The 26,001-nt window shown below is 42.0% G+C and overlaps 1 protein-coding gene across 1 annotated transcript; it reads left to right on the plus strand.

The window, feature by feature from the left end:
* The first annotated feature begins 413 nt into the window (after window positions 1-413).
* LOC139636449 (neuronal membrane glycoprotein M6-a-like) lies at window positions 414-24,319 on the plus strand. The gene is made up of 7 exons (XM_071504537.1): window positions 414-580; window positions 11,920-12,112; window positions 16,043-16,199; window positions 17,133-17,286; window positions 19,776-19,852; window positions 19,966-20,031; window positions 23,511-24,319. The coding sequence occupies exons 1-7, from the start codon at window positions 544-546 to the stop codon at window positions 23,661-23,663; spliced, it is 837 nt and encodes a 278-aa protein (XP_071360638.1). The 5' UTR covers window positions 414-543; the 3' UTR covers window positions 23,664-24,319.
* The last annotated feature ends 1,682 nt before the right edge of the window (window positions 24,320-26,001 follow it).

A 26,001-nucleotide genomic window follows, 5' to 3' on the forward strand; every position in this document is an offset into this window, starting at 1 on the left:
CTCTTAACTTACTGTTGGAGCCAGGTTCTAGTGGTCATTAGTAGAACTGCAGGTTTTGTTACTTAAGTGTTGGCTTCATGTTTCAGCTCCAGAGGTTGATTCTTTGTTTCCTTGAGTGATTTTTACGGTTCGATCACATTAAACTGTGAAATAAAATTAAAATCTACTGTTTACTGTGAATGCTTTTGTTTGCCTTGTTTCTGATTCTCACTGTTGACTCATAGTTTTAAATGAAAGAAATATTGAATTTTGTTGATTCCACTCATGTTTTTTCTTTATTTGATGCAGACATGATGAAAATAAAAATTAACAGAATGAACTGAAGCTGTGAACAGATGAAGTGATGCTGGAGGAGAGAGGAGAGAGAGCAGAGCGTTGAAACAGGGACTTCCCTGTGCCTCCATCATCTGCAGGGAGGGAAAAAAAACACTCACACACATACACAGCCTCCCACATACACACACACACAGTGTGCTGAGAGCTAGCAAGGGGCTTTAAACAGCTTCACACGAAACAGAGACAAAAGGACTGTAACCTGCCACAATGGAGGAAAACATGGATGAATCGCAAAGCCAGAAAGGTAGGATAAGGAACAGTGTATTCTCTTTTATATTTCATCAGATGAACCGTTCTGCCATTGTTCTGTTCATCCATCTCTCCTGGTATCATGGGATTCCTTTGTGTGTGTGTGTTGTGGGCAGAGATGGAGATAACGTCCACGTCCTGCAGTAACAACAGCATCACCTCTCAGTTTGTACATTTTAATTTTCACATACACTTTTTTTTTCTCGTCACTCTGTTGAGCAGAAATGGAAAAACAGGCTGGGAATTTTAGGTGCCAGCTATGTGTGCGCTTATGATAAGACCAGGAATTAGACTGGCCCATTCAGTTCTGTGTGTTGGATGAGTGGACGTGGGACAAAGCAGATTGTTTGGGGTGAGGATGAGAGGAGCTAGCAGACACTGGAGGGTTGCTGTTGTTTTGGAGACTGGATGGACAGATGGAAGGACAGATGGATGGATGGATGGAGGAGGTGGGAGTGGCGGGGAGGGGGGGTGGGTGGGTGGGAGGGTGGGGGCAGATAGGAGGAGGGAGTGTGGGGCAAAACCTTAGAATAAAGAGTGAGACTGAGGAGGACGGAGATAAGTGGAGCAGTGATTGATGCCTCCATTGGGGTTTTCTTTGTTCGGCTCCATTGTTGATGCTTCACGCTTGTCTGAACCTCTTCTCCTCTCCCCGCTCCCTCACTCCCTCACTCTCACCCTTTTTTTTTCTAGTGTCTGTATTGCTCTCTACCCTTTCCCTCCATTTTCCTCTTCCCTCCCTCTTACTGGCCCTCTCCCTTTCTGTAGTTTTCTTCAGCCTTTCTGACTCAGTCTATTTCAGACTTGATTTTCTCTCTCTCGCTCTCTCTCTGTCTCTTCCATCTATTTTGACTCATCTCTCACTTACCTCAATCTCACTCTGACACCCTCTCTCCCTCCCTCATTCCCAGCCTTTTTTTTCTCCTTTTCACTTCCGTCCATTTCAGATCATACCCAGCCCATTTTAAACCACCGTCCTCTGTGTTTTTGTATTTTTAGCAGATTTCATCTTCATGTTTTTCATCACATCCCTCCATATTTTTGTTGTTGTTGTCAGCAGTGAAAATGGGCGTGTCCATTTTCTTCATGGCACCTTCAGTCTGAATCAGACATGAGCAGCACTGCTCACACAGACTCACAAACACACCATGATGAAAAATAAACAATTATTTGCATTAATCGCTGTGTGAACATTTATTAACGTTGTCTCTATGGTGACACTGTCGTGGAACTGTCTCCTGTAGCGTGATAGGCAGATTCATGTGTTTTTTTTCTGGAAGGAACCTGTTTTAGCCAATCAGAAAGGCTCTCAGCCCCTCTCCCTCTATTCATCTATTCACACCTCCTTGTCCCTCTGTCCATCTTCATTTAATAAACAGGACGCAAACAGCAGATGGGGTACAGGTGTGTGTGATGATGTGGCAGCACAGGTGACAGGGAAAGATGAAGAAAAATGCAGGATGGCTGTTAAAGACATTACATTGTTATAATAAGAGCTTTGATGCTATTTTTCTAGACTGTAACAAACAAGTCCATAGGTCGTCAGTCAGCAGGCTATTATGACACTTATTTAGATTTTGTTGCCAGGTGACATCTAGTGGCTGTAGTAATGATGAGAGGAGCAAACGGAAAAGTGCGTTGATGTAGTATGTAGAACGACAAAGTCCATATCAGGAGGAGGTTAGGGGATGATGGATGGATCAACAAAACAAAGGAATATATCACAGGAGAGTGGTGTTCGATCCCCATGTGAAAGTAGCACTTTCTGTTGTTTCTATTATCCATAAGCGTTTGTTGATATTGTTGTAACCATGACAACAAAGATCGTCTAATATTGAGGGAGTACCTATTTTAACCCAAATCACCATCTTTTCATAAACCCAACAAAGCTATGACCGTTATTATGGTAACCATGGCGATGAGGGTAGGTACACCACTCTCCATACAGACCGCATGTTTATTATTGTAACCATGGCAACCATGGTCCAGTCTGGACCTCCAGACACCAGAGTGACATGCATCCCTAGAGTGAAGCATGAGAGGGCAGCATCATGTGGGAGGGCTCCTCAGCAGCAATTACAGGGGGACAGGTCAGAACTGATGAAGGATGAATGAAGCCAAATACAGAGAGGTCCTGAGGAAAACCTGATCCAGAGTCCACAGACCTGAGACTCAGTTCACTTTTCAGCTCCATAGTGACCTGAAGCAAACAGACAAGACAGAACTAGAGAGTCTTCAGGACCAGTCTCTGACTGTCCCTGAGGGGATCAGACAAGTCCAGGCTGAAACCCCACAGACCATCTGCACAGAGACCTGAAGTGGACAGTTCACAGAGACTTTGCAGAGGATCTGACAGGAGGACTGAGATACACTGACCAGATCCAGGTTCAGAGTCTCAGAAACCCAAGAAGACTGTAGCTGGAACTGCTTTCTGAAGGAAGCCCTACAAAGACCCGGACTAAGGTCTGAAGAGTTTTGTTAATGAGAAATTTAAGTTTTAAATTTTTAGCACAGATTTCAGTCTGTGATCATGGATCATTGAGAGCAGACTCATGGGGTCTGAGAAGATTCTGAACCTAAAAACCAAACAAATTCATCATTGAAGTTTCATGTTGTCTGATCTGACAGATGTTAAAAGAGGAAGTCTGATCTTCCTGTACCTTTGATTTCTGAGATTTGAGATTTGACTTTGCTTGAATCTCTTGTTTAGTCTGTGTAACTGTGGGTTGACTGGAAAGGAACTAGTAGTTAATATGCCATTAATCAATACGCGCTAATCTGTAGTTAAGCTTCAGAAAAGGTTTATTAGTTTGATCATAGTTGTCAATATGGGCGTTATTATTATTATTGTATGATTGTGTAATTTCATGTTTAAGTATCTTCTCAGCAGCCAAACTACTGATCAACATATGAATCACTTCCACTACCTACTATACAGATATCTTTTCTTTATAATAACTTCTAAATAACTTGATATTCACTCTGATGGTTGACACAAGTTCAGTCTGCTAATTGATGTTCATACAGTACAGACATTAGTAGAGGCCAAAGGTGCCATTTAAAACAGTTTGCAACATGGTTAACATTGTAACCATAGACTGAATATATGCCTTAAACCTGCATTCTATCTAATGACCATCAGGGGGCAACTCCACTGGTTGCAAAAAGAAGCCTGATTGTATTGAAGTCTATGTGAAAATGTCTACTTCTCACTTGATTTATTACCTCAGTTAACGTTTACCTAATTAGTTTATGGTCTCAATCTCTACTTTGAAGCCTTCTTCAATATAATATGAGTTCATTTTTTTTAATTATGGTCACATTTAGAGGAAAATAGACCATAAAGTAGGGTATGCATTAGGGTGGGGCTACCATGTGACTGACAGACTGTACCACACCTGGCAACCTGCCTGACAATCAGGATAGAGTAGAGATCCACCCCTCACTCCTCCTCAGCTCCACCTTCAAAACGACAATTCACAAACCAATGGGTGACGCCACAGTGGGTTGACACTTGGACATAAAGGCAATGGTTTCAAACCTGGTGGTCAGTGAAAGTCTTGCAAGTGGGCCGACAAATCATTTTTAAAACAGTACAATTTTGGTAAAAAGATGTGAGTAGATAATATTTTAAATGTTTAAAATGAAAATGATCTTCACTGTGATAAGTCAATGACTGGACTTTAATGTTGTCGTTGGACCATACCTTATTACATACTTATTTTCTGTCTCAGCCTTACTGAGCTCTAAAGGATCACTTCCACAGCTGAGATTGGAGGATCTAAACAGACAGCTGGTGAACAACAGGACGAGTTAAAGGAAAGAGTCAGAGACAGATAATGAATCAACAAGTGACCCTGTCAAACAGAAAGGAAAACTGATTCTCCTCTGTTTCAATTCAGTCCTGAATGCTCATTGACTGCTCATGCTCATCATTAAAATAACAAGTGAAGGCATCATTCAGCTTCTGTATTGTTACAGGATTGGATGAGTGCCACCAACATTTTTGAGATTTTAAAGTGGGACTTGAGCTGGAAAAGGTTGAGAACATATTTGAGATTCAAACTTAAAGGTATAAAATTTGCGTTATCACAGCTGTTGTCCTTTAATTCTTAAAACTGAGATAATTGAGTGAGGGGCAGTTCAGGAACTTGATGCTGCCCTAAAAAAGCAGCAAAAAGCAAATAATTATACAAACATGCAGTAGAATTAAAATACAGCAACATATAAAAAAGTTTTGTTCTGAAAAAGTGTGATTTTTTATATATGTTTTAGTTTTTCTCCTGCAAGTTATTAAAAAATAAATATATATGTTATATACATATTAACCTGCATTCAGTCCTTATTGTTTTACATGACTGCTCTGTACTCATCTAATGTAGTGCTGTACTGGACAAATATTTTTGTGTATCATAGTCATTAACTAACACATGATGGTGATAGTGCCATCTCTCTCACCTGACAGCTGACATAGATCAGGACCATATTACACGAGACTCTGGCCCTCAGCTGGTACAGAGAGGAACATGTCATCACATACAAACTATAGACCACAGATGTGAACCTGGTCTCTGATGTGAACCTGGTCTCTGGATGTGAACCTGGTCTTCGATGTGAACCTGGTCTAATTATATTTCCTCTGAAAATGATCCCTACAAAATAAAATAGGAAATAAAAAGAACATTTGTAGGAGATCGGGCTGGGACAGGAGGAGGAGCAGGAGGTCCAGGTCACAAGGTCACCAGGTCATGAGGTCATCAGGTCACATGACAAAAACACAGAACAAGCAGCAGAAAAGCTGCTCTGTATTTCAGTTCAGATGACATCCACATCACAACTTGTTGTTCAATGACTGTTATACAGGAGCCATGAGAACAAGAGAGACTGACTCCCCATCAATAACATTACCCAGGTCAGCAGGAGGAGCAGTGAGAGGAGGTTTATGGTCCAGGATGGAACATGTTCTCAGCTCTGGTGGTTTCTGCTGTAGTGTAGAGGTCAGAGCTGGCAGCAGCAGAGAGAGACCATCTGCCTCACATCCATTTCATCATCATCACCGCTAATAGAAAGCCTCTTGATGGAGAGAGGACAAGTCAATACAAATGGACTTAGCAATCCCACAGGGGGTGAGAGAGGCAGAGGAGGGAGTCAGGTAATTTCATTACTGCCCACTGACACAAGAAATGAAAACAAGCTCTACTGAGCGCAGCTGAGAGTCTGAGCTGGATTCTGACCCTGAACCCTGACTGGTCCTCTGCTGGATCAGGTCTGTGGTCCTGATGTCAACAGATTCTGAGACAAGAGAAATATGAAAATACAAAACTGTCCTCCTGCTAAAAAATGAGCCCATAGGTCATCTGTCAGCAGGTTATTACGACTCATAGTTAGGTTGTTGTTGTTGTTGTTGTAACCATGACAAAAAAGATTGTGTAATGTTGAGGAAGTGCTTATTTTAACCCAAATCATGATCTTTTCATAAACCTAAACAAACCATGACCATTATTATAGTAACCATGGTGACAAAGGTGGGTATGCCACTCCTGGTACAGTCCGTGCATTTGTTATTGTAACTGTGACAAGCAAGGTCCGGTGCACCTGCCACCACAGGGGTGCTGTTTCAGGATAGACTGCTGTGGGTCATATCAGAGGGTTGATGGTTGTTCAGGTTGGATGACTGGCCAGAGGGCTGTTTGGGGGACCAGTTGGGGGACTGGGTGGAGGACTGGTTAGAGGACTGGTTGAAGGAGTGGTTGAGAAAATACAAAACTATAAGATTTACTGAGCATACTCATGGTGCCCAGCAGATGAACCCCTCATACTGGGTGTTTCATTAGCTCTCCTCTGGTGCCACCATCATGGTACCTTTTTACCTGAGATACCTCTGACTCTAATGAGGGGATGACTGATCCCCTTGAATCTTGTTCCTAGGGCAGATCTTCAAGGAACCCCCCCTTATAAATGTTCCTGCCCCCCCCCCCCCCGGGTGTTGTAGACAATCAGATGTGTGGTTCCCACCTGTGAATCAGAAGACTCTTCCTGAGCCTGCTGTCACTGAGTCCTGGCAGCGTTTCCACGTTTCATCATTTCATGGAGCCACTCCAATTGTTAGTGTGGATGACTTCATTCTGACAGTCTGTGTCTCTGTTGCTGCTCTGATGCCTCACACATCCACAATGAGGAGAAATGACAGGAGGTTCCTCTTTTCATAATTAGAATATCTTATAAATCAGTAGTTATTCAACAGCCTAATGTTGAACTGGATGGATGGAAGAGATAATACAGACACAGCTTTAGTTAGTTAGTTAGTTTAGTTTAGTATGTTTCAGTGCCCTGTGGGACTGCTATTCTAACACTCAGTAGAAGCTTTAAAACTAGAAAACCACAGTTTGTTCTGGTCCAGCTGAGTTTGTATTTATCAGGTGACAGGTTCTCAGTCTGCTGAAGGACTCAGTGGTTACAGGTCCATATTGTATAAAGGTAGATGTCCATGTGTTTTTTGATTATAAAGCAGGTCCGTGTTCTATGTTAATACCATGAAAGTGTCAAAGCGCTCAGTCCACAGAGAAATGCACACAGACTGTATTCAGCCACTGAGCCCTAAAATGAACAGTCAGGACTTCTGTAACTTTGTGATGCAAAGCATGAACAAAGCAGTCACTGCCCTTAGCCATGCCCCAAGCCCTGCCCACCTGGACCCACCATCAAACCTTGCAGGATTTGCTTTCTCTGAGTGTTTACCTGAAATCTGCTACATTTCCATTGCATCACACAGAAAATAGACAACTAATCAGAAGAGGGGCTCACTGACCTGTTGTCACTAGAGCTCCAAAGAGAAGTCTGAGAGAGGAGATGTAAAACTACACTGAGATGGTTTTTGGTTCTTAAAACCATAAATATATCTTCTTATGGATATTAACACTTCAAATAAAACAATGGAGAAGTTAAAATATGGACCTTTAACAACATTGATGACAATAATCAATACATCTTCATAGGTATCAATACAGAGTGAGCAGCATCTGTCTGCACATCTGTACTGATCTCCTGCTGCTGTAGGTGTACACAGGGAGACCTGAGACTGCCAAATGTAAGTCTCCTCAGACCATAGACTGGGTCCTCTGTGGCTGTGATGTCTCCTACAGCTGATCACTTAATAGAGATGATAAAGTTAAATACAGTAACTGTCTGCCTCACACACTAACACACAGACACACACTCCTACAGTCCACACAGGGATGGAGAGGCGGGGAGAGACTTGAATGGCAGCTAAGAGAATAGCACCCAAAGACACAGACAAACACACACACACACATGGAAACACACACACACACAGGTTTGCCACTGTTTCCTGGTTGCCACTCCCAGCTCCTCTGAAGAACATCTGGTGTCAAAGCAACTGTGTGGATGTTGATGTGCAGTGACAACTCCTCACAAAAAACAACACAAACACACACACACACATATCACACACATATATATGTATATAGTGAAGTGTATGTTGGTCTAAATGGGCAGTGAACTTGTCATCTTCCATTAGAACAGGCCTTTGACTCTGGAGTTCAGGCCGGTGTGTGTGTGTGTGTGTGTGTGTGTGTGTGTGTGTGTGGGTGTGTGTTCTCTCGCTTCCCTGTGTGTGTGTCTGTGTGAAAGACCTCAGTAATCTTCTCTCAGAGCTAAGACACACACGCGCGTGTGCACACACACACACACACGCACGCACACACACACACACACACACATAGACATCACTGTCCAAATTGCTGCCTAATGAGCAGTGAGGCCCTGTGTGGACCAGTGAATGTGTGTCTTTTGTGAGTTTTGTGTCTGAACAGTGAACACATACAATGATCCCAAACAACTGGGGCTTCTGCCCTGTCTTATCTCAATGAGCTGATTTATCACTGTCAGCAGAGAGTAGATTTGATTGATGGACTGATTGATTGACTGATGCACTGACTGATGATGTGTTAGACATTGGTCATGTAAATGTCACTAAGAAATTGATTAAGCAGGAAAATCCAGGTTGCATGAAGCCAACTGTCACCTGAAAGCACCAGAGGTGTTTTCATTGACAAAAACACAGAAAAACATAAATATTTATAAAAGTCACTTATTAGACATATAAACAGTAAACGGAGTAAATCTGTTAATAAGAGTCAGAGTGGTGATGATATGTCATGCAGATGTTCCAGCTGTTTGATATGATGAGACAGTTGGGTGACTGTATACACATATACTCACCTTTCTACATGCACACACACACACACACACACACACACACACACACACACACACACACACACACACACAGACACACACATATAGACGCACAATCTTTGTGTTCAGCCTGTCCTAGTTTTTACCAGGTCACTGGGTCTTTCCTGCATTTAAAGCCCAAATATGGAAATATAACGAGGATTATAACATGGCTGACATTCAGGACACACACATTCACACACAAATACACACACACACACATACACTCATGCATGCACATACACACTCTCATACACATGCAGATGTATGAAAATATTTATATGCAAGACAACAACACAACCCCCTCACACATATTAATAACACATTTACATCACAGTCTCACACTCAGTCTGTGTGTGTGTGTGTGTGTAGATTGAGGTGGAGTCTGTGTAAACTGGAACTGAAACCAGAACACACCATGCACACAGACACTGCCTGAGTCTTTTTGTGTGTGTGAAAATGTGCATCAGTGTGACTGTAACACTCGCAGAGCCGTGCTGTTGCCATGACAACACTACAGGCAAAGTGGGTCAGCAGCCTCCTGCCACACCCCTGTTGGCATGGCAACAAGGCTGGTCAATTAAACCTCAGTAGCGCGATGACTCACATACATGCACATGCACACACACACGCACATATGCACGCACACACACACACACACACACACACACACACACACACATAGACACACACACACAAAGACAAACAAACCCCTCTCTGTGCAACAGAGAGGTGAAGGAGGGAGGAGATTCTCTTTATCTTTTATCTTTGTCTGTGTGTGTGTGTGTGTGTGTGTGTGTGTGTGTGTGTGTGTGTGTGTATGCGTGTGTGTGTGTGCACATTTTTGTGTGTCTGTGTTAAGGCTGGAGTCCAAAATGGAGACTTTGTAATCAAAACCTGCATTATTATTATTATTATTATTATTATTATTAGTGGATATAGACCCAGCCAGTAGCTGGGTGGAGATAAGATGTGATGAACCAGCAGCACTCCCAGTTCAGGGGCCACATCCTTCAGAGGACCTGGTCAATGAAGGTGTGGTCCTTCATAGTCGTCTTTGACCATGAAGGTTGAACTGAAATCAGGCAGTCTGGGCAATGGAGGATTTTCGCTTTGCATCACCAGCTGTTCCCACCCTTACTATTGCATCACAAAGCACGGCTCCTGTTGCTGAGCAACCTTAACAACACATAACTTTTTTTCACAGTAACTTATGGTTTTAAGGCCCTTGGTTTTAACAGTTGCACTGTTAGCTGTTGAACTGAGCTGAAACACAATACTTACATTTAACAGTTTAATCCGCAGGCTCTCTGCCTGTGATGTTTGTTGTTATATAATTTTCATTAGGCTTACTGGCATGCAATGCATCTTGGGATAGGTTGGGCTCCAACAGGTGGATTCTTCATGGTCCAGGAAAAGAAGGACACATCTGAAGGATGTGAAAGAACAGAGGAACTAAACCTTGCCTGAATCCTGTTGACGCTAGTATCGATCTTCAAAAACAAGATGTAGTCTCTGTAGTATCAATCCGCCCACCTCTACCAGTTAGACCAGTGGTCACCACTGGGTCACACACAGTGACCATAACCCTGCCCTTTCCATGTCCTCCAAATCTCTCCTGCATATGCAAGATAAGTCAGTTACACAGTGAACTCACACCTGTTCAGGTGTTCATGTTAAACTGTGTCAGAGGTAATTCATTTCATCCTGTTTCATCCTCCATCTCTGCAGTGTTGTCATTGCAGCCACACAACCTGAAAGACTGGAGCATCGAAGCCACTGCAAACTTATATCATGTGACACGTGGAGAGCTAATTATTCATGTCAGTATGTACTTAACCAGTAAATCTTCATCACTTCTGACTGAGAGTCACTCACTATGTTATCGGTTCTCTGATCCATGGATGAATCCACACAACATGCTTTTTATCCATGAATCAGTGGCAGTAGAGTTTTAGCCTCATCTGTACTTTAGGGGCCAGACCAGTGCAGGTTTAAACAGCTCAGAGCTGTAGCAACTAGACCAGCAGTTTCCCACGAGTCCTTTAAGATAAGCTGCATATATTCTGGATACATGTCTGTGTGGACCCAGAGATGACACCTGTACTGATTGTCTAAGTTATCCTGTTTCATCTGTACCTGCACACTGTCAGAGCAGATCCTCTCATAAATGACTGTAAGTGAGAACATTGTTACTACTGCGTAGCTTCACCACCAGTTCAAACAGACTGGTGTGTGTCTGTGATCTATTCAAACTGTGTGTTAATGTCCCTGGGACAAAGGTCAAACTAAAACCAAAGGATTTAACCCTTGTCTGTCCCTAGGGACATTTTTGTATTTTTCATATGATATGTCTATAATACACTGTGTACACAAAGTAGTAACAATCAGGACCTTAAGGACATACATACACACACTTTCACCCACACACTCACTCACACACATATGCATGCATGTGCATGCCTTCAAACTAAATAGAATATAAAATATTAAAGCTTACAGGTACAGTACTTTGCTGTATATGAGTTACAGTAGGCTATTGAGCTTTGAAGTTGTATGTGATTGCATGTCCATAAGAACTGAGAGCAAATGGTTTCCATGGCATCATTTGTAATTATCATCTCCCCTTAGCATTTAGTATATCGGAAATGATTGATAAAAAAACAACTGTGGTAAACAAACTGGGATTTAAAGGGTTGAAATCCTTATGATATGGACTGATCTTGAATAAAAATATCTAACTAATATCTAACTCTAAATAATATTAATATATAATATTGTTATTGCAATTTTTTTTAATGTGGACATTTTTGTCCTTTAAGGACCTTCAGTTTTTAAAAAGAATGAACAAGACATATAAACTGATCTATAAAAAAATCACAATAATTGAGCAGATTCCAGGATGCAGTAGTGAAATGCTCAGAAGAAGAGACATCTTCATCTGTCACTGATGGTTTGGGTAGCAACAGCCGTGGTTGGCCCTGGTTTGGTGATTTGAATCATCTGAATTGAACAGTCACGGCGAATATGTTAAAGACGCTGTCAACATGACACCTGTGTCTGTTTGTGTGTGTTTAGGCTGTAAGGAGTGCTGTGAGCGATGTGTGGGTAGTCTGCCCTGGGCCTCTCTCATAGCTACGATCCTCCTCTACATGGGCGTGGCTTTGTTCTGTGGGTGTGGCCACGAGGCTTTGAGCGGCACCGTCACCATCCTCCAGAACTACTTTGAAGTCATCAGAGCTCCGGGGGAAATGCTGAACGTGTTCACCATGTAAGTGACTTTACCTTCTTACTTTTATTTTTCCAGATTAAAGGACCTCAGTCTCATCTCAGATATAAATTAGACTGAGACCAGACAATCAGCTCCCAGTCTTCAGTTGATACTCTTGAGTCCAGCCTCTCAGATGAGCTAACTCATGAGCTTCATCTATCATCAGCCAAGAAGCTTAGGGCAAATGCCAAGAATGTGTCCCTGGTCCCTGACAGCTACCCCCATCCAATCAGAGGGTCTGGAGCTTGGTGTAGATCTGCGGCTCATAAACTCATGTGGATGACATTTTTTACTTTTGTTTCTCACACAGATTAACAGACCTTACCTTTTGGGATTTCTTATTTTAGCACAATATTTACATTTGAAAACACGTTAGTCCCTGGATCGACATTGCTGTCAGACATAGGTGCTCTTGTCCATGAGCTCCCTGAGATCATCAGGACAGTAGCAAGCAGCTACACCTCCCCTGGATATCATGACCGGCAGTTTAGCCTCAGCCCAGGTTACATATTGGGACTCAGCTTTCATTCCTTACCAGTCAGGTAGAGCAGCTGAACCTGGGAAGCTGAAAGTCCTAGTCTCCACCTACTCTCCAAACAAAATATGGGTTCCCTCCCTTTCCAGGCCTATCAGCATCTACCGTGTTGGGAGACAGCTCCAACCCCACCCATTAGCAAGGACAAGCTGACAACGAGACTCACCAACAGATCCCACCTGTGTGCCTTCCAGACTTCAGTAGCAGCAAGCAATGTCTTGTTGCTGGCGTACGCCGAACCTGAGCTCCTTCCTCCCGAACAGGTGGATGAGCTCAGTAAACCGCCAGTGCCATCCTCAAACTGTGACTGAAGCAGTCACTGCCTCCACCACCTGCATGGCATCATGGCAGCAGCTGATTTACAGGAATGTCTGCCTGTGTCTCTCTTAAATGGCCTGTTCTCAGCCTGAGGTGCTCCCACAGCACTCCTCCAATCACTGCTCTACCAACACGGATCACAGTGGCAGGGTCTTTGGCTTGGCTTGTGTCCATTACAGCTGCAGGCATCAAGTAAATGCACACCTGCTTTCAGAGCATATTTGGTGTATGTCCTTAATGGACAGCTGGATGGACAGGCTGATCAGGGTTACACACCACAGTTCACCACAACTCCCTTATGATTCAGAAGAATTCTGGAAACAGACCCATCATCCCAGGAACAGTCCCTCTTAAATCAGAGCTGCAGGAAGTCCTGATGATAAAAAATATCCATGGTTCTCCAGGGAGAGGGAAATCAGGGACCTTACTCCCATTATTTCCTGGTCAAGACCCAGGACAGAGGAACTTGAGCTTCAATTTGGTCCTCCAGATCTGGAGCAGGATCAACAGAGCAGAGGTATATTTGTTTGCCACACATGCAGTGTGCTATCTAGTTGTCTTTGTCCGTGAGTGGTGAGTGTACGTACCGGCCAAAGCCCAAGGTGCTCATCAATGCTTCTGCTGATCCACTGGTTCCTGGTCTGAGTGCAGAAAAAATGGCTATCGAGGACTTTGATAGGTAGCTCACAGGTGTGTCATGGTTTCTGTTCCTGCACCAGCTGTTATCAGGCCATCCATGGGAACTTTGGTGGCACAAGATTGCTCTTTCCCAGGCAGGAGGCGCAAACAGTGCTGAACAGGAACGATTAGAGAGGCTGCATTTCACGGTTCCCAGCGTCGGTTTGCGCTCTACAGTCTGCACGGTGCCTGTCACATCAGCTGTGGGAAGCTGTTTCACAGACATATCACCGTTCTGGCTGAGATCCCCGGAGAGTATTAGGCTGCGCTCCACCAGGGGAATTTCATCCTCCCAGGCTTTGCACAGAAGAGTGGCAGTGGAAGACATTTCTTGGTCTTTCATCTTTTTCTATCTGTAGGATGTCTCCTGTTTCTCTGTGACTCATTCTGTACTGAAGGTTTTGTCAGCAGGATCAATATTGGATTTTCTTGATGCACCCTCTCCCTCCTGCCTGTCGGTGTATGGAGAGCCACTCATCTACCCACTCTGCTCCTCACGAAAAGTAATCTTCATCTCCCCTTCCAGCACCAGGAGGCTTCATCAGAAAGACCATCGAGGCTCATATGTGTGGTCCACTATTACACATGATGGCTGGGCATGAAGTGATTATTGATCTGTTTATTACAGTAGGTGCTCAGTAGGTGTAGGTCCTCATGGTACTGGACGGAGTCAGTTGAACCCAATAGTGAAAGCCTTAAAGGGTGAAGCCTATCTGAAATATAATGTTAGTTGTGAATTATAACTCCAGATTCTGAGCTCTGGGCTTCACTGGCTCCTTAAATGGCTAAAGACAAAGCTGTTTCTGATGTTGATTGTCTGGTCTCAGTGTAATTTATGCTCCAGATCACAGGGTTAAACCCACTAGCATTACCCTCAAACCCTCTGTGAAGTGACAACATGGTGCAGTTTCTCTGGAGAGCTTGCAGCACTGTTCTGTTCCTCAAACATGTTCCATCTACACACAAACTGCCAGATAACAAACAAATTCAGAGATTCAGATTCAGAGAAAGTCGACATTAAGGTGTTTTACTGAGTTCTTTTATTGCTCACAAATAGCCTTCGTCCTATAACAAGAAGCCACATTTAGCTTATCTTGTTACATTTTTCACTGTAACAAATTATCTTTTTTTTTTTAATCCAAACATATGAATTACAAATTATTTCTATGCACATTGCACTTGAAACAAAGTAACACAACTTAAGAACAAACACTAAAAAGAAAATGGGAGCACTGTTTCCATTGTATTTTGCAGTCCACTGCTGCAGAATCTCATGAAATGTGATGAAGTCATAGTTACACATCTAATTAATGTTAATTCAGTCAGAAAAATGATTTTGTTGCATCATTAATTGAAGCTACTTCCCATCAACTGAACCCAAATGAAATACTGGAGCACACAATTCACTTTAGCAGTTTAAAGATGACTTGACTTTTGATTGACAGTTAGTGACTGAGCAGAGCAGAGGACACGCAGGTCACCATCATCATTTCCACCTTAACAAGACGCACGGATGCCGTCAGGTCTGCTGAGGGATGAGTGTGATCATCAGAGTAACAGTGAGCCACAGTGAGAACCACACGAGACGTCAAAACGAGATGACGAACTGACACTACTCCACACCAAACATCATAAGATGGATCAATTTACTGTTCTACTGTGATCCATGTCTGGGTCCAGGGGCAGCAGCAGGGACAGACTGAAACAATCATTCAGGCTGGGAACTTAACTCCATCCAGATCATGCACCTCACAAACCATCAGACCACTAACTCTGTTGGCTAAACCTTGTTAGTGATGTAACAGGTTTCAAAGTAATAATTTTGGCCATTTGTTCATCTTGGAGGACAGTTATCCAGATTACAAAATACAGACATTTGTGACTGACCAACAAATCTGAAAAAAAATGCTCAGACATGATAATAATAATATTTATTTATTTATTTTACCATTTGTGCAACTGCATGTTATTACTGGAGGAAATGGAGGCTACATATGTGTCATATAGTCAGCAGAAACATTAAATTAATATTTATATATTATTATATTATGACCGGACAGACTCAGTTGGGGTGTTGTTGTAATGTGTCAGCCTGTTTGAATGTACAGTAACACTGGAACATGAGTTACCACAGGGACAAAGACTCTGACCTATCTGTTTTGAGTTATGAGGAAGTAAATCTGACTGTTGATGAGAGTTATCTGATTCTACAGGTTTCCTACTTAATCATAAACTATAGAATTCTGGTAGCTTCAACCCACCCCACCCCAGAACCAGATCCTCACCCTCCAGCCTCACAAATGATCTCTAACCTGTTTGGTGATAAAAATATAAATATAATATAATATCTATATATAATAAATATAAATAAAATGTGTGTGCATGTGTTCCTTCCACAGTATCGACATCCTGAAGTACATCATCTACGGCCTTGCTGCTGGATTCTTTGTGTTTGGTGTCCTGCTGCTGGTCGAGGGCTTCTTCACCACCGGAGCCATCAGGGATCTGTATGGAGAGTTCAAGATCACCGCCTGCGGACGCTGCCTGACTGCGTTTGTAAGCACATTTTTCAACTAACAAATTTCATGTGATGCATTGATATTTACAGCTCTGTTACTCAAAACCACAGTTTTTAAATAGTTTACTGAAACTACAACAATATATTTGTGCATCATTTTCAGTGGGAACTAATTATCTGACCAACCCTGATCAGTCAGGGCAGCTTAAAGGTCCATATAGTCTAAACAGGTCCATGTGTTTTTTTGATTATAAAGCAGATCTAGATTCTATATTAATACTGTGAAAGTGTCAAGTGCTCAGTCCACAGAGAAATGCACAACACCTTTATTCAGACACTGAGCCTCAAAACAGGCTGTCAGGACTTCTGTAACTTTGTGATGTCACAACAAAACAGTCAGTGCCCTCAGCCGTGCCCCCAGCCCAGCCCACCTGGACCCACCATGCAACCTTGGAGGATTTGGTTTCTGGTGCTGGTGTTTACCTGAAATCTGTATATGATGAAAACATGTCATAATTTTTTTTTTCTTTTGTCATTTGGCTGCTCAAAAACATGTCATAATAATGTAAGAATATTGTCTTTCTTATTTATAAATAAAGCCAGTCTTGTTTTAGTGAAGTTGACTGGGCTCTCATTTTCTCAATAAGGAATTATATGTATATATGTATATATATATATATATATACAATATATAATTTCAAGTACCAACACATCAAAGAAAAAATACTTCATTACAAGTAAAAGTCCTGTATGAAAATTCCTACTACAGTACAAGTTTCATCAGCGAAATCTAAAGTACTAAAGTAGAAGTCCTGGTTTGATCTCTCTGATATGTTATTGTAGAGCAATAAAAAACGTTGTACCTTTTGTGTAAATGTAAATTTTGTGTAAATGATTATGAAATGACCTGCTGATCACATGAGCGACCCATCATGTGACTCATCATGTGACCGGTGTGCCTGTGTCTACAGCTGATGTTCATGGCCTACCTGTTCTTCCTGGTGTGGCTCGGAGTGACCGCCTTCACCAGCCTGCCCGTCTTCATGTACTTCAATGTCTGGTCCATGTGTCAGAACACCAGCCTGGTGGAGGGGGCCAACCTGTGCCTAGACCTGCGTCAGTTTGGTACGTGCTAACATTAGTTATCACAGAGTCTCTTCTGTGTGTAGTCAAATGTTGTGAAAGTGAATTTCCTTAATCAGACACTTATTATAAGAGAGACTCTCTGAGTTAGGTTTTGTGAACCTTGACCTGCTTTTTGACAGTTATTTTCCCTCCATGCTGCTGTGGCCTGATGATGTCATACAGACCACAGTAGTACACACCTCATCTTCCTCTCTTTGTTATTAGAGAAACTGCTGATCTGCTGCAGTAGGGGAGACTGGGGACGGTTGCAACAGGAGACGGTTGCAACAAATCGTATTTCTCCAATCAGAAACATGCTAGGGTGATGAAACTCAATCATCCTCAGTCTCTCCTACTCCTCTGCTTTTGAAATAGTGTCAGTGGGCCAGTGAAGAGGAATACAGGTCCTCATAATCCTGGATACCCAGTTTTCTCTGCCTTGCTTGATTACTGACAGAAAACTGTGTGCATCCACCCACTTAGTGCAGGAGATTCACCATAATACCACACTGGCACACACGATGGAAAAACCTGTGTGTGCTCAGCAAAACTGCCAAAGAGCCAGAAGAAGCCCAGAGTGAGTCATGTGCTGTGAGGGAAATATGAAGAGCCTAGATCAGGTACTCAGGAGGGCCAACTGATCTGAAATGCCTGGGACTTAAGCAGTGGCTTAACCATGTGGTTAAAGGTCCGTACATTCTAAAGGTAGATGTCCACGTGTTTTTTGATTATTAAGCAGATCTAAGTTCTATTTTAACACCGTGAAAGTATCAAAGGCTCAGTCCACAGATAGATGTACACAGCCTGTATTCAGAAACTGAAGCCTTAAACTGAGCCATCAGGACTTCTGTAACTTAGTGATGTCACAACAAAGCAGTCACTGCCCTCAGTCCTGCCCAAGCCCCGCTCGCCTTGACCCACCATCCAACCTTGCAGGATTTGGTTTCTCTGAGTGTTTACCTGAAATCTGCTATATTTTTACTGGATCACTCACAAAATTGTCAGCCAATCAGGCTCTTCTGAAAATGTGTTTGTCTGAGGCATCCCAGGGTTGAGACAGGTGGGCCTCTGACCTAAAGGTTAGATGATTAAACAACGGTTTGAGTTACTATCCAGGTCCCCGATGCCTTGAGGAAGGATGTGTCCTTTTACGTGTGTGCGTGTTTTAGGACAATAATTATTTTTACTTTTCAACACAGGATGTACTGAAAATACAGGTAGTGCACAAGATAAAAACATCTGAACCATAAAAAAAATGAGCCAGTGATTTTTAAATAACTGAGTCCATGAAGACCAGAAAATACTTAAAAAATAACCATGCTGTAGAACCTACAATAAACCTTGAGTGTAGGATGTAGAGGTTGATTCTCACAACGGATGCATTTCAACATAAGTATGGTGGCCCAGAGAGCTCAATGTGGACTCATGGATATCTGGACAGCACAACAGTGGACTCATGGATATCTGGACAAACAACATCTTCAAAGAAATAAGCATACCACCATAAACCTACAATAAACCTTGAGTGTAGGATGTAGAGGTTGATTCTCACAATGGATACATTTCAACATATGCAGCTTAAGAAAACATGCAAAAAGACAAAACACAAACATTCAGAAAACATCTTCATCAATGTGACATACACATGAGCCTCAAATACTCACAACACAACAGAAGTATTTCCAGGGGACACTAAAAAGTGATGAACCAAGCTGAAACACGCTTGTTGCTCAATAATTTGTGACTTTTAAGAAAAAATCTTTTAACCACAAAAGCATATGGAAGTGTTATAATACATGTGTTATATTATATCAATGTAAGTGTGTCTCAGCCTGGTGCATCACTTTTTAGTATCCCCTGGAAACACTTCTGTTGTTGTCTGGGCTAACCTTGGCAGCACATTTGTGTATTTGGTTGTGTTGTGAGTGTTGTCACATTTGTCTGTTTTTGTGTGTCCTTAAGTCAAAGTGCATTGAGTTTTCTGGGCCACCGTCGATAAGAGACCTTATTGAGGAAGTCTATTAAGATGTCAGTCTTAATAGACTGACATCTAGATTTAATTGGACTATAAGTATATTAGTATTAGTGCATATCAATGCATGTGTTATGTGTTGTCATATGTGTTATGCATTGCATATGTTAGTTTACCTGATGCAGTCGCAGCACTGTCCACCATGTTGTTCTCCACATTCAATCTATAGACACTGGAGGAGGCAGACTCCTGCGGTGCTGCCATCTTCTGTCCAAACCCAGACACTGCACAGGCTGAATAATTAATAAGAATATTTTTGTTAAAGCACCTGCTTCATAAAGGCTTGGACTGAACACTCCCACCAGCAGCACCCTGTGGTCAAACTGGGCAGCTCCCACTAAAACCTTTAATCAGATGAAAATTGTCTGAGGGGCAGTTGAGGGCAGTTGATGGGCATCACAGATGGATGTGTAGCTGATTATGTTTTTTTCTTTTTTCTTTTTTTTTTTTTAATAAGGAGCGGTGACCATCTCTGAGGAGAGGAAGGTGTGTACAGGATCTGAGAAGTTCTTCAAGATGTGTGAATCCAATGAGGTGAGAAGGAGGGAGGGAGGACCATGATGCAGACATAATGATCTGTGACCTGCAGCAACAGGAAAGCCTCTTCCACTAAAATGACATATTTGTGTGTTGTGTGTGTGTTGCAGCTGGACTTGACCTTCCATCTGTTTGTGTGCGCACTGGCAGGAGCAGGAGCTGCTGTCATCGCCATGGTGAGAGCCATTATTTCTGACATCTGATTGGCTATGGGACTGGAGTCAGGACATTTCACCAGTGTTCTTCTGCTCTCTAGTATTTTACTGTTTTCATCTACATTTTCTGTCCTCAGGGTTTTTTCACTTCTCATTAGATGAGCAGATAATAGAAACAGAAAGAGAGAGAGAGAGTCTGTAGAAACACAGACGATGAATCACCAGTCACATCTCTGACATGTGGAAAGGATCACTGCTGTCAGGTTATTTCTCTCCAGATAAGGACATTAACATCGATCCATCTGTTTTCTGTACATGCTGGTCCCTGCTCAGTCACTGGGGGGTGGGGTTTCTCCCAAAAACACTCTTCATCTCCCCCACATCTTTATTAAAGAGGTAAACAAAAAATCTGAAGCCTTTAAACTAGGGCTGTTAGCATTAACACGTTAATCGTGAGGGGATTAAGGACCGAACATAGTGCATTTCTTTTTTAGTGTTAATCACATGCCGCCAAAGATTCTTCATTTTACACCGTCACTGGTGCTGTTACCAAAGATTATAGAGCGCTACGTTCTAGAATCTCTGGCTGCTACTATTTTATGCAACCTTACTACCTCAGACACTTCCTACAAAGATTTTACATGGCAGAGCAAGATTCTTCATGGCAAGTCATGTCTGTGGGAGCAAAAGGGGAACAGTTCCACTCTGCATAAAGGGGTGTGTCGGGAGACCTAAAGAGTTTAAATCCAATGCCTGAATCGTCATTGATGAAGATCAAATGAGTTGGAAAATAAAAATATAACTTATCCAAAGCTCATCTTCAGATAAATAAATTATCAGACATCTTCATAATTATACGTCAAACATGCTAACGTAAGCTCCTAGCTCAGACAGACTGACGGTTATGTGTTGTCAGGCAAGAGAAAACAGTTCCGAAATGCAAAATAATTGTATTTTAATCGTGTGATAAAACATGCTATTAATCGCAATTAATTGAAATTCAGCGATTAATTGCAATTATGAAAAAATTAATCGTTTGACAGCCCTACTTTAAAAATGAAAGAACCTCAGACCAACAAAGAACCATGGATACATAAGCTTTACACAGTACAGGTGAATGAGCTGCGGCAGGTGAATCAGTGTATGGTGAGCACTAAGAGGATGTCTTCATGATGTGTTTGTCAAAGAGAAGGTCAGGTTTCAGAAGACTACAGGCTTATTCAGCAGGAATGTGACATAATACAAACAACTGAAGGGAAAAATAAAAGTAAGTGTCCTGTATTTGGTCACTAGGGGGCACCAGAGCTCAGCCAGTGTCTGGCTTTGAGAAAGTGGTTCATATATGTTTTAATTCATGTTTTAACCTGCAACAGCAGATCTGTGGTCACCTGGGGGCAGCAGAAACAAGCTGCAGACACAGAGCAACATCAGTATTCGCTGAGAGGTGTGTGCGTCCACCTGGTCTGTCCAGTATTCACTGTCAGCTCTGTTCTAGTCTCCAGGATGAGGGACATAGCTGGACCTTCAAGTTCTCAGCAGCTAACTGTTATTAAGCTGCTAACTAATATCCTGTACTGTGTGAGTCAGACCAGATCAGCTGAAATACATTAATTTTTACGTCGGTATTGGATCCATCGTAATATGAAAACAGCTGTGCTGATTACAGCTGTGTTCCATACAGCAGCTGATTGTTGAGTGTGCTGCATAGTGTATTGTCCCACAGTGCAATGCACTCCAGAAACTTACTGTGGGTGGTGGTGAGACAGCAAATTGATGGTCCATTACCAGTGCTTCCCAACCTGGTCAGTGGTATATAGTGATACAGGAACTTTTATGTTGTCCGCACTAGACCACATCGTACACTCGCTCACCATCAAACAGACAGAAAAATTGAGTTTCTTGTACATTCGGGCAGTTCGTTTTTTAATTTTAAAACAAAAACATAAAAACATGAATCATAAAACACAAAACATATAAACATCAAAACATCAAATTACAGATGTTTTTCTGTTTTTATTGTCAGAGTTAAAACAACAACAACAAACAACAACAAACATGTAAAACATAACAAAGCGTTCAATTCTGGTGTTTATAAATTAGGATAGAGGATAGACTGTTCCTTCTATAACATTATAAAACACAGACAGGTAAAGATCTTTGTTTCTTTGCATTAAGAGGAAACATATTTGATCAACAGTGTGTGATGTATTATTTACCTGCGTAGCCTGAATTAATAACCTGATTAATTATTATGTGTAAATACACTGTGTGGTCCTTCCTAGATAGTGTTGTCTACAGTGACCAGGTCTCCATTGTTACCACATGGTCGTTCACCCGTCATCATTTCATATTCCTCTATATGGTTGAGCTAATGTTTACTGTTTATAGCCGTCACTACACCCTTTATTCTGAAATCCATCAGTCCTCAGACATCACATAGTGAACTAATCAATCTGCCAAAGGTATTGATCATCATCATATCTGCAGCAGGCAGCCGTCAGGCTGTTTATTTCAACATTCAGAGCTAAATACCCAGAACTACATACTACATAATGCAGCTGTTTACTCATCAGTCTCCCCTGAGGGTCTACAGACAGAGTTTCAAACTCACATTCAGAGATGATCCAGATCTGAACCAAGTCAGAGAAATGAACAGATAATAAAGAAACTGTCTGTCTGCACTTTATAATGTTACACTTTATAGAATGACCATTCTATCCTCTGGCTTTTATTTTGAAATATTTAGCTTTACTTCCCTCCGTCACCTGACTACATTTCTCCATCTTCAGTTCAACAAGGAAAAATTATAAAAGGATTTACAAAAAGCAGTTATTCATTTTTTAATTCTGACAATAAAAACTGAAAAAAAAATGTGTTTAATATTTTTATGTTTTAACTGTTTTTATGTGTTTACTGTTTTAACAGTTTTTATGTTTTTACTGCTTTTATGTGTTTATGTGTTTAAGTGTTTATGTTTTTACAGTTTTTACTGTTTTTATGTTTTTACTGTTTTTATGTTTTTGGTTTAAAATGAAAACCAAACTGCCTCAACATTTTTTTTCACCTCCTTTCAATTCAGTTCTGAATCATCATATTAAAAGAAGACATTTTCTGGCCTCCGTACTGTTACAGGGTCGGATGTGGGTCACCAACATTTTTGTTAAAGTAGGTCAAGAGGAAAAGGTTGAGAACCACTGATCTAGAAAAACAGAGCACTTTCTTTTAGTCTCCCGTTGATTGGCAGCAGCTGGTTTGTGTTGCATCATTTCCTGTTTGTACAAAACAGTAAAGCTGATTGTTTTCTGTTTGTTGTTTACAAAGTGAACATTGAGCATTAACATAAAGAACATCCACAGCCACTGACCATTCACCTCATCCAGCTCTACCTGTCTAACTCAGGTGGACTAAAAGTGCCATTATACTGAAATCCAGTGGTTTGCAGTCTAGTTTGTGCATTTTCTTATGTGCATCCTGACTCCCCCCCACCCCTTCCCCCTCAGGTCCACTTCCTGATGGCTCTGGCTGCTAACTGGGGCTACCTGAAAGACGCCAGCCGGATGCAGAAGTACGAGGACATAAAGTCGAAGGAGGAGCAGGAGCTGCATGACATCCACTCCACACGCTCCAAAGAACGCCTCAACGCATACACATAAACACACAGCCACAAAAAACGGCACGCACACATACCTGTCAGACACACACACACACACACACACACACCCTGTGAAAAAACAACACAAACACACAAACGAAGACACAAGCATCAGAAATGAGTTGATAACACAAAATGAGGAATACCCAACCACCATCATGATCCTTGTGTCAGCAGTAGATCGTTGGCTCCGACGGTCTTTGCTAACACTTTAGCATCCTGTGTATTTGAACCATGACTTCTGCCTTAAAGAGACAAGACACATTCAGCTTCACCTTAAAGTGAACAAGCAGAGACTCCCGCACATGGAAAGCTGAACCCATGACCTCCCCCCTCCCCAAACCCTCTTTATCCAACATGAAGTGTAACTGGCTAGCTGTGTTACAACAAGCTAACTAGATAAAACTAGCAGTCAAATTATATGAGTCTACATTTAAAACCAAAATAAGTGATGATGGAGGAGAAGAACCCAAAGAAAAGTTTTGTTTTTAATCTGATAAAATGTTTCTGTGTCATGGTCAGTCACATGACACTAGGGCTGGGTATCAATCAAAATTTTTCGATACCGGTACCAATACCGATACCTTCACTTCAATACCGGTTCCTGAGCGATACTTTTTTCGATACCAATTTTATAATAATCAATTCTAACAAAAAGGAAATTACATTACACATAACAGTACAAATCTTCAGTTTTATTTTTCAGCTCAATATTTTTCCAATCCAGGCAGTTTTCTTACAGAAAAAATTAACAACAAATAATTTCCAGTGCCAAACAGTTGCAAACAAGTGACAGGTTGGTGTCTAATACTATCCTACATACTGAGGATACTTTTCACTTAGCAGTTTTTCTTTAGAAAAATCAACATGTCTGCTTTCTCAGGACACAGACAAGCCCGCTCCTGGCTGATGGTGTCTCCAGCAGTTGCTCCGTGTTTGCAGTCAAACACGGAGCAATGACTTTTTGGCATATGTTGCATCGCGCACTATTGGCATCAATCTTGGTGAAATGGAGCCACGCTTTTGATCTCGGTGGCATTGTTTAACCGGTTCAACGACACACACACGCAACTACAGTTCCCAACGCAGATACACGTGAACCCCGTCTGTGGGCGTAACCACATTTTCCTGCATGCCGCAAAGTGTAACGTTAATACAGCTAATCGTAGCATGATCAGTTCTTGATCATGTGATTAACCTCTGGGTACCGAAACTTGGCACCGAAAGACGAGGCATGTTTTGATACTCGGTACTACCGAAGCATTTCGGTCGGTGCCTTAAAAGAACCGAAGTTCGGTACCCAGCCCTAAATGACACACTGGAGCCAACAGTCTGCAGCAGACACAGGGATGTGTTTGGTGTCTATGAGCTCATCACACACACACACACACACACTCACACACTCACAAACACACACACACGCACACACACACATACACACACTAGATATGGCTGATTGGTTGGTGTTATATGGTGGTGTCATACTGTGTCGTGTCGTTTCACCATTTTCTGATGATGGTGTTACAGAGAAAAATGGTCCCAGAGGAAACATGTACCTGCCAGGTACAGATGGGTAGCTTTGCCCCCCCCCTCCAACCTTTCCCTCCTATTTTCCCCCCTCCACCCCTCCCTCCTCTCTCGCCCCTCTGTGACCTCTTCATCTACAGCCCAGTTTCAGTTGTTGGGTGGGAGTTTGATTGTGAATCAGGTTCAATAGTTAATTGTAATAATGATAATTAGGCCCTATATTGATTGATTGATAAAGTGCTATATATTATGCTCTGTTTCACATCAGGTGTTTGTTTCAGTTAACAGCAACCACTGAAACAGGGCTCCTGCCCCCCACCCCCACCCCGTTTGTATAAACTTGTGATTGTCTTCAGACACAGCACATCTTAACAGCACAAAGTCTTTTTAACATGTCTCCTGTTGAATAATTATTTTGTTTCTCACACATTTTTATCAGTATTTTTTATGCGTCATTTGTTGATGTGTTGGGGGTATTTAAAGGGGGGGTTGGGGTGGGGGTTAAATCACTTTTGCAAATTTCATGTAATGATTCTGTATATCAGTGATTCTACACGCATACGCGCACGCACACACACACACACACACACACACACACACATACAACAGTCATCGGGTTGAGTTGTGTTGTCCTTCTCTTTTCTTTCTGTCCTGATGTTACCAAACCACCGACACTCAACTGGTCACTGGTGTTACTGGGAACTCTGGGTTTTGTTACTGGGATCTTTGGGTCTGAGGTGAAGAGGTGGGATAATAGGATTACTTTAAAAGGTGCTGAAGGAAGCAGCTCCCGTTCCTGATGATGTGCAGGA

This window comes from Trachinotus anak, unplaced genomic scaffold (assembly GCF_046630095.1).
Source record: "Trachinotus anak isolate AG129_WGS33_773 ecotype Australia unplaced genomic scaffold, CSIRO_AGI_Tana_v1 ptg000019l, whole genome shotgun sequence".
NCBI classification, from domain to species: Eukaryota; Metazoa; Chordata; class Actinopteri; order Carangiformes; family Carangidae; genus Trachinotus; species Trachinotus anak.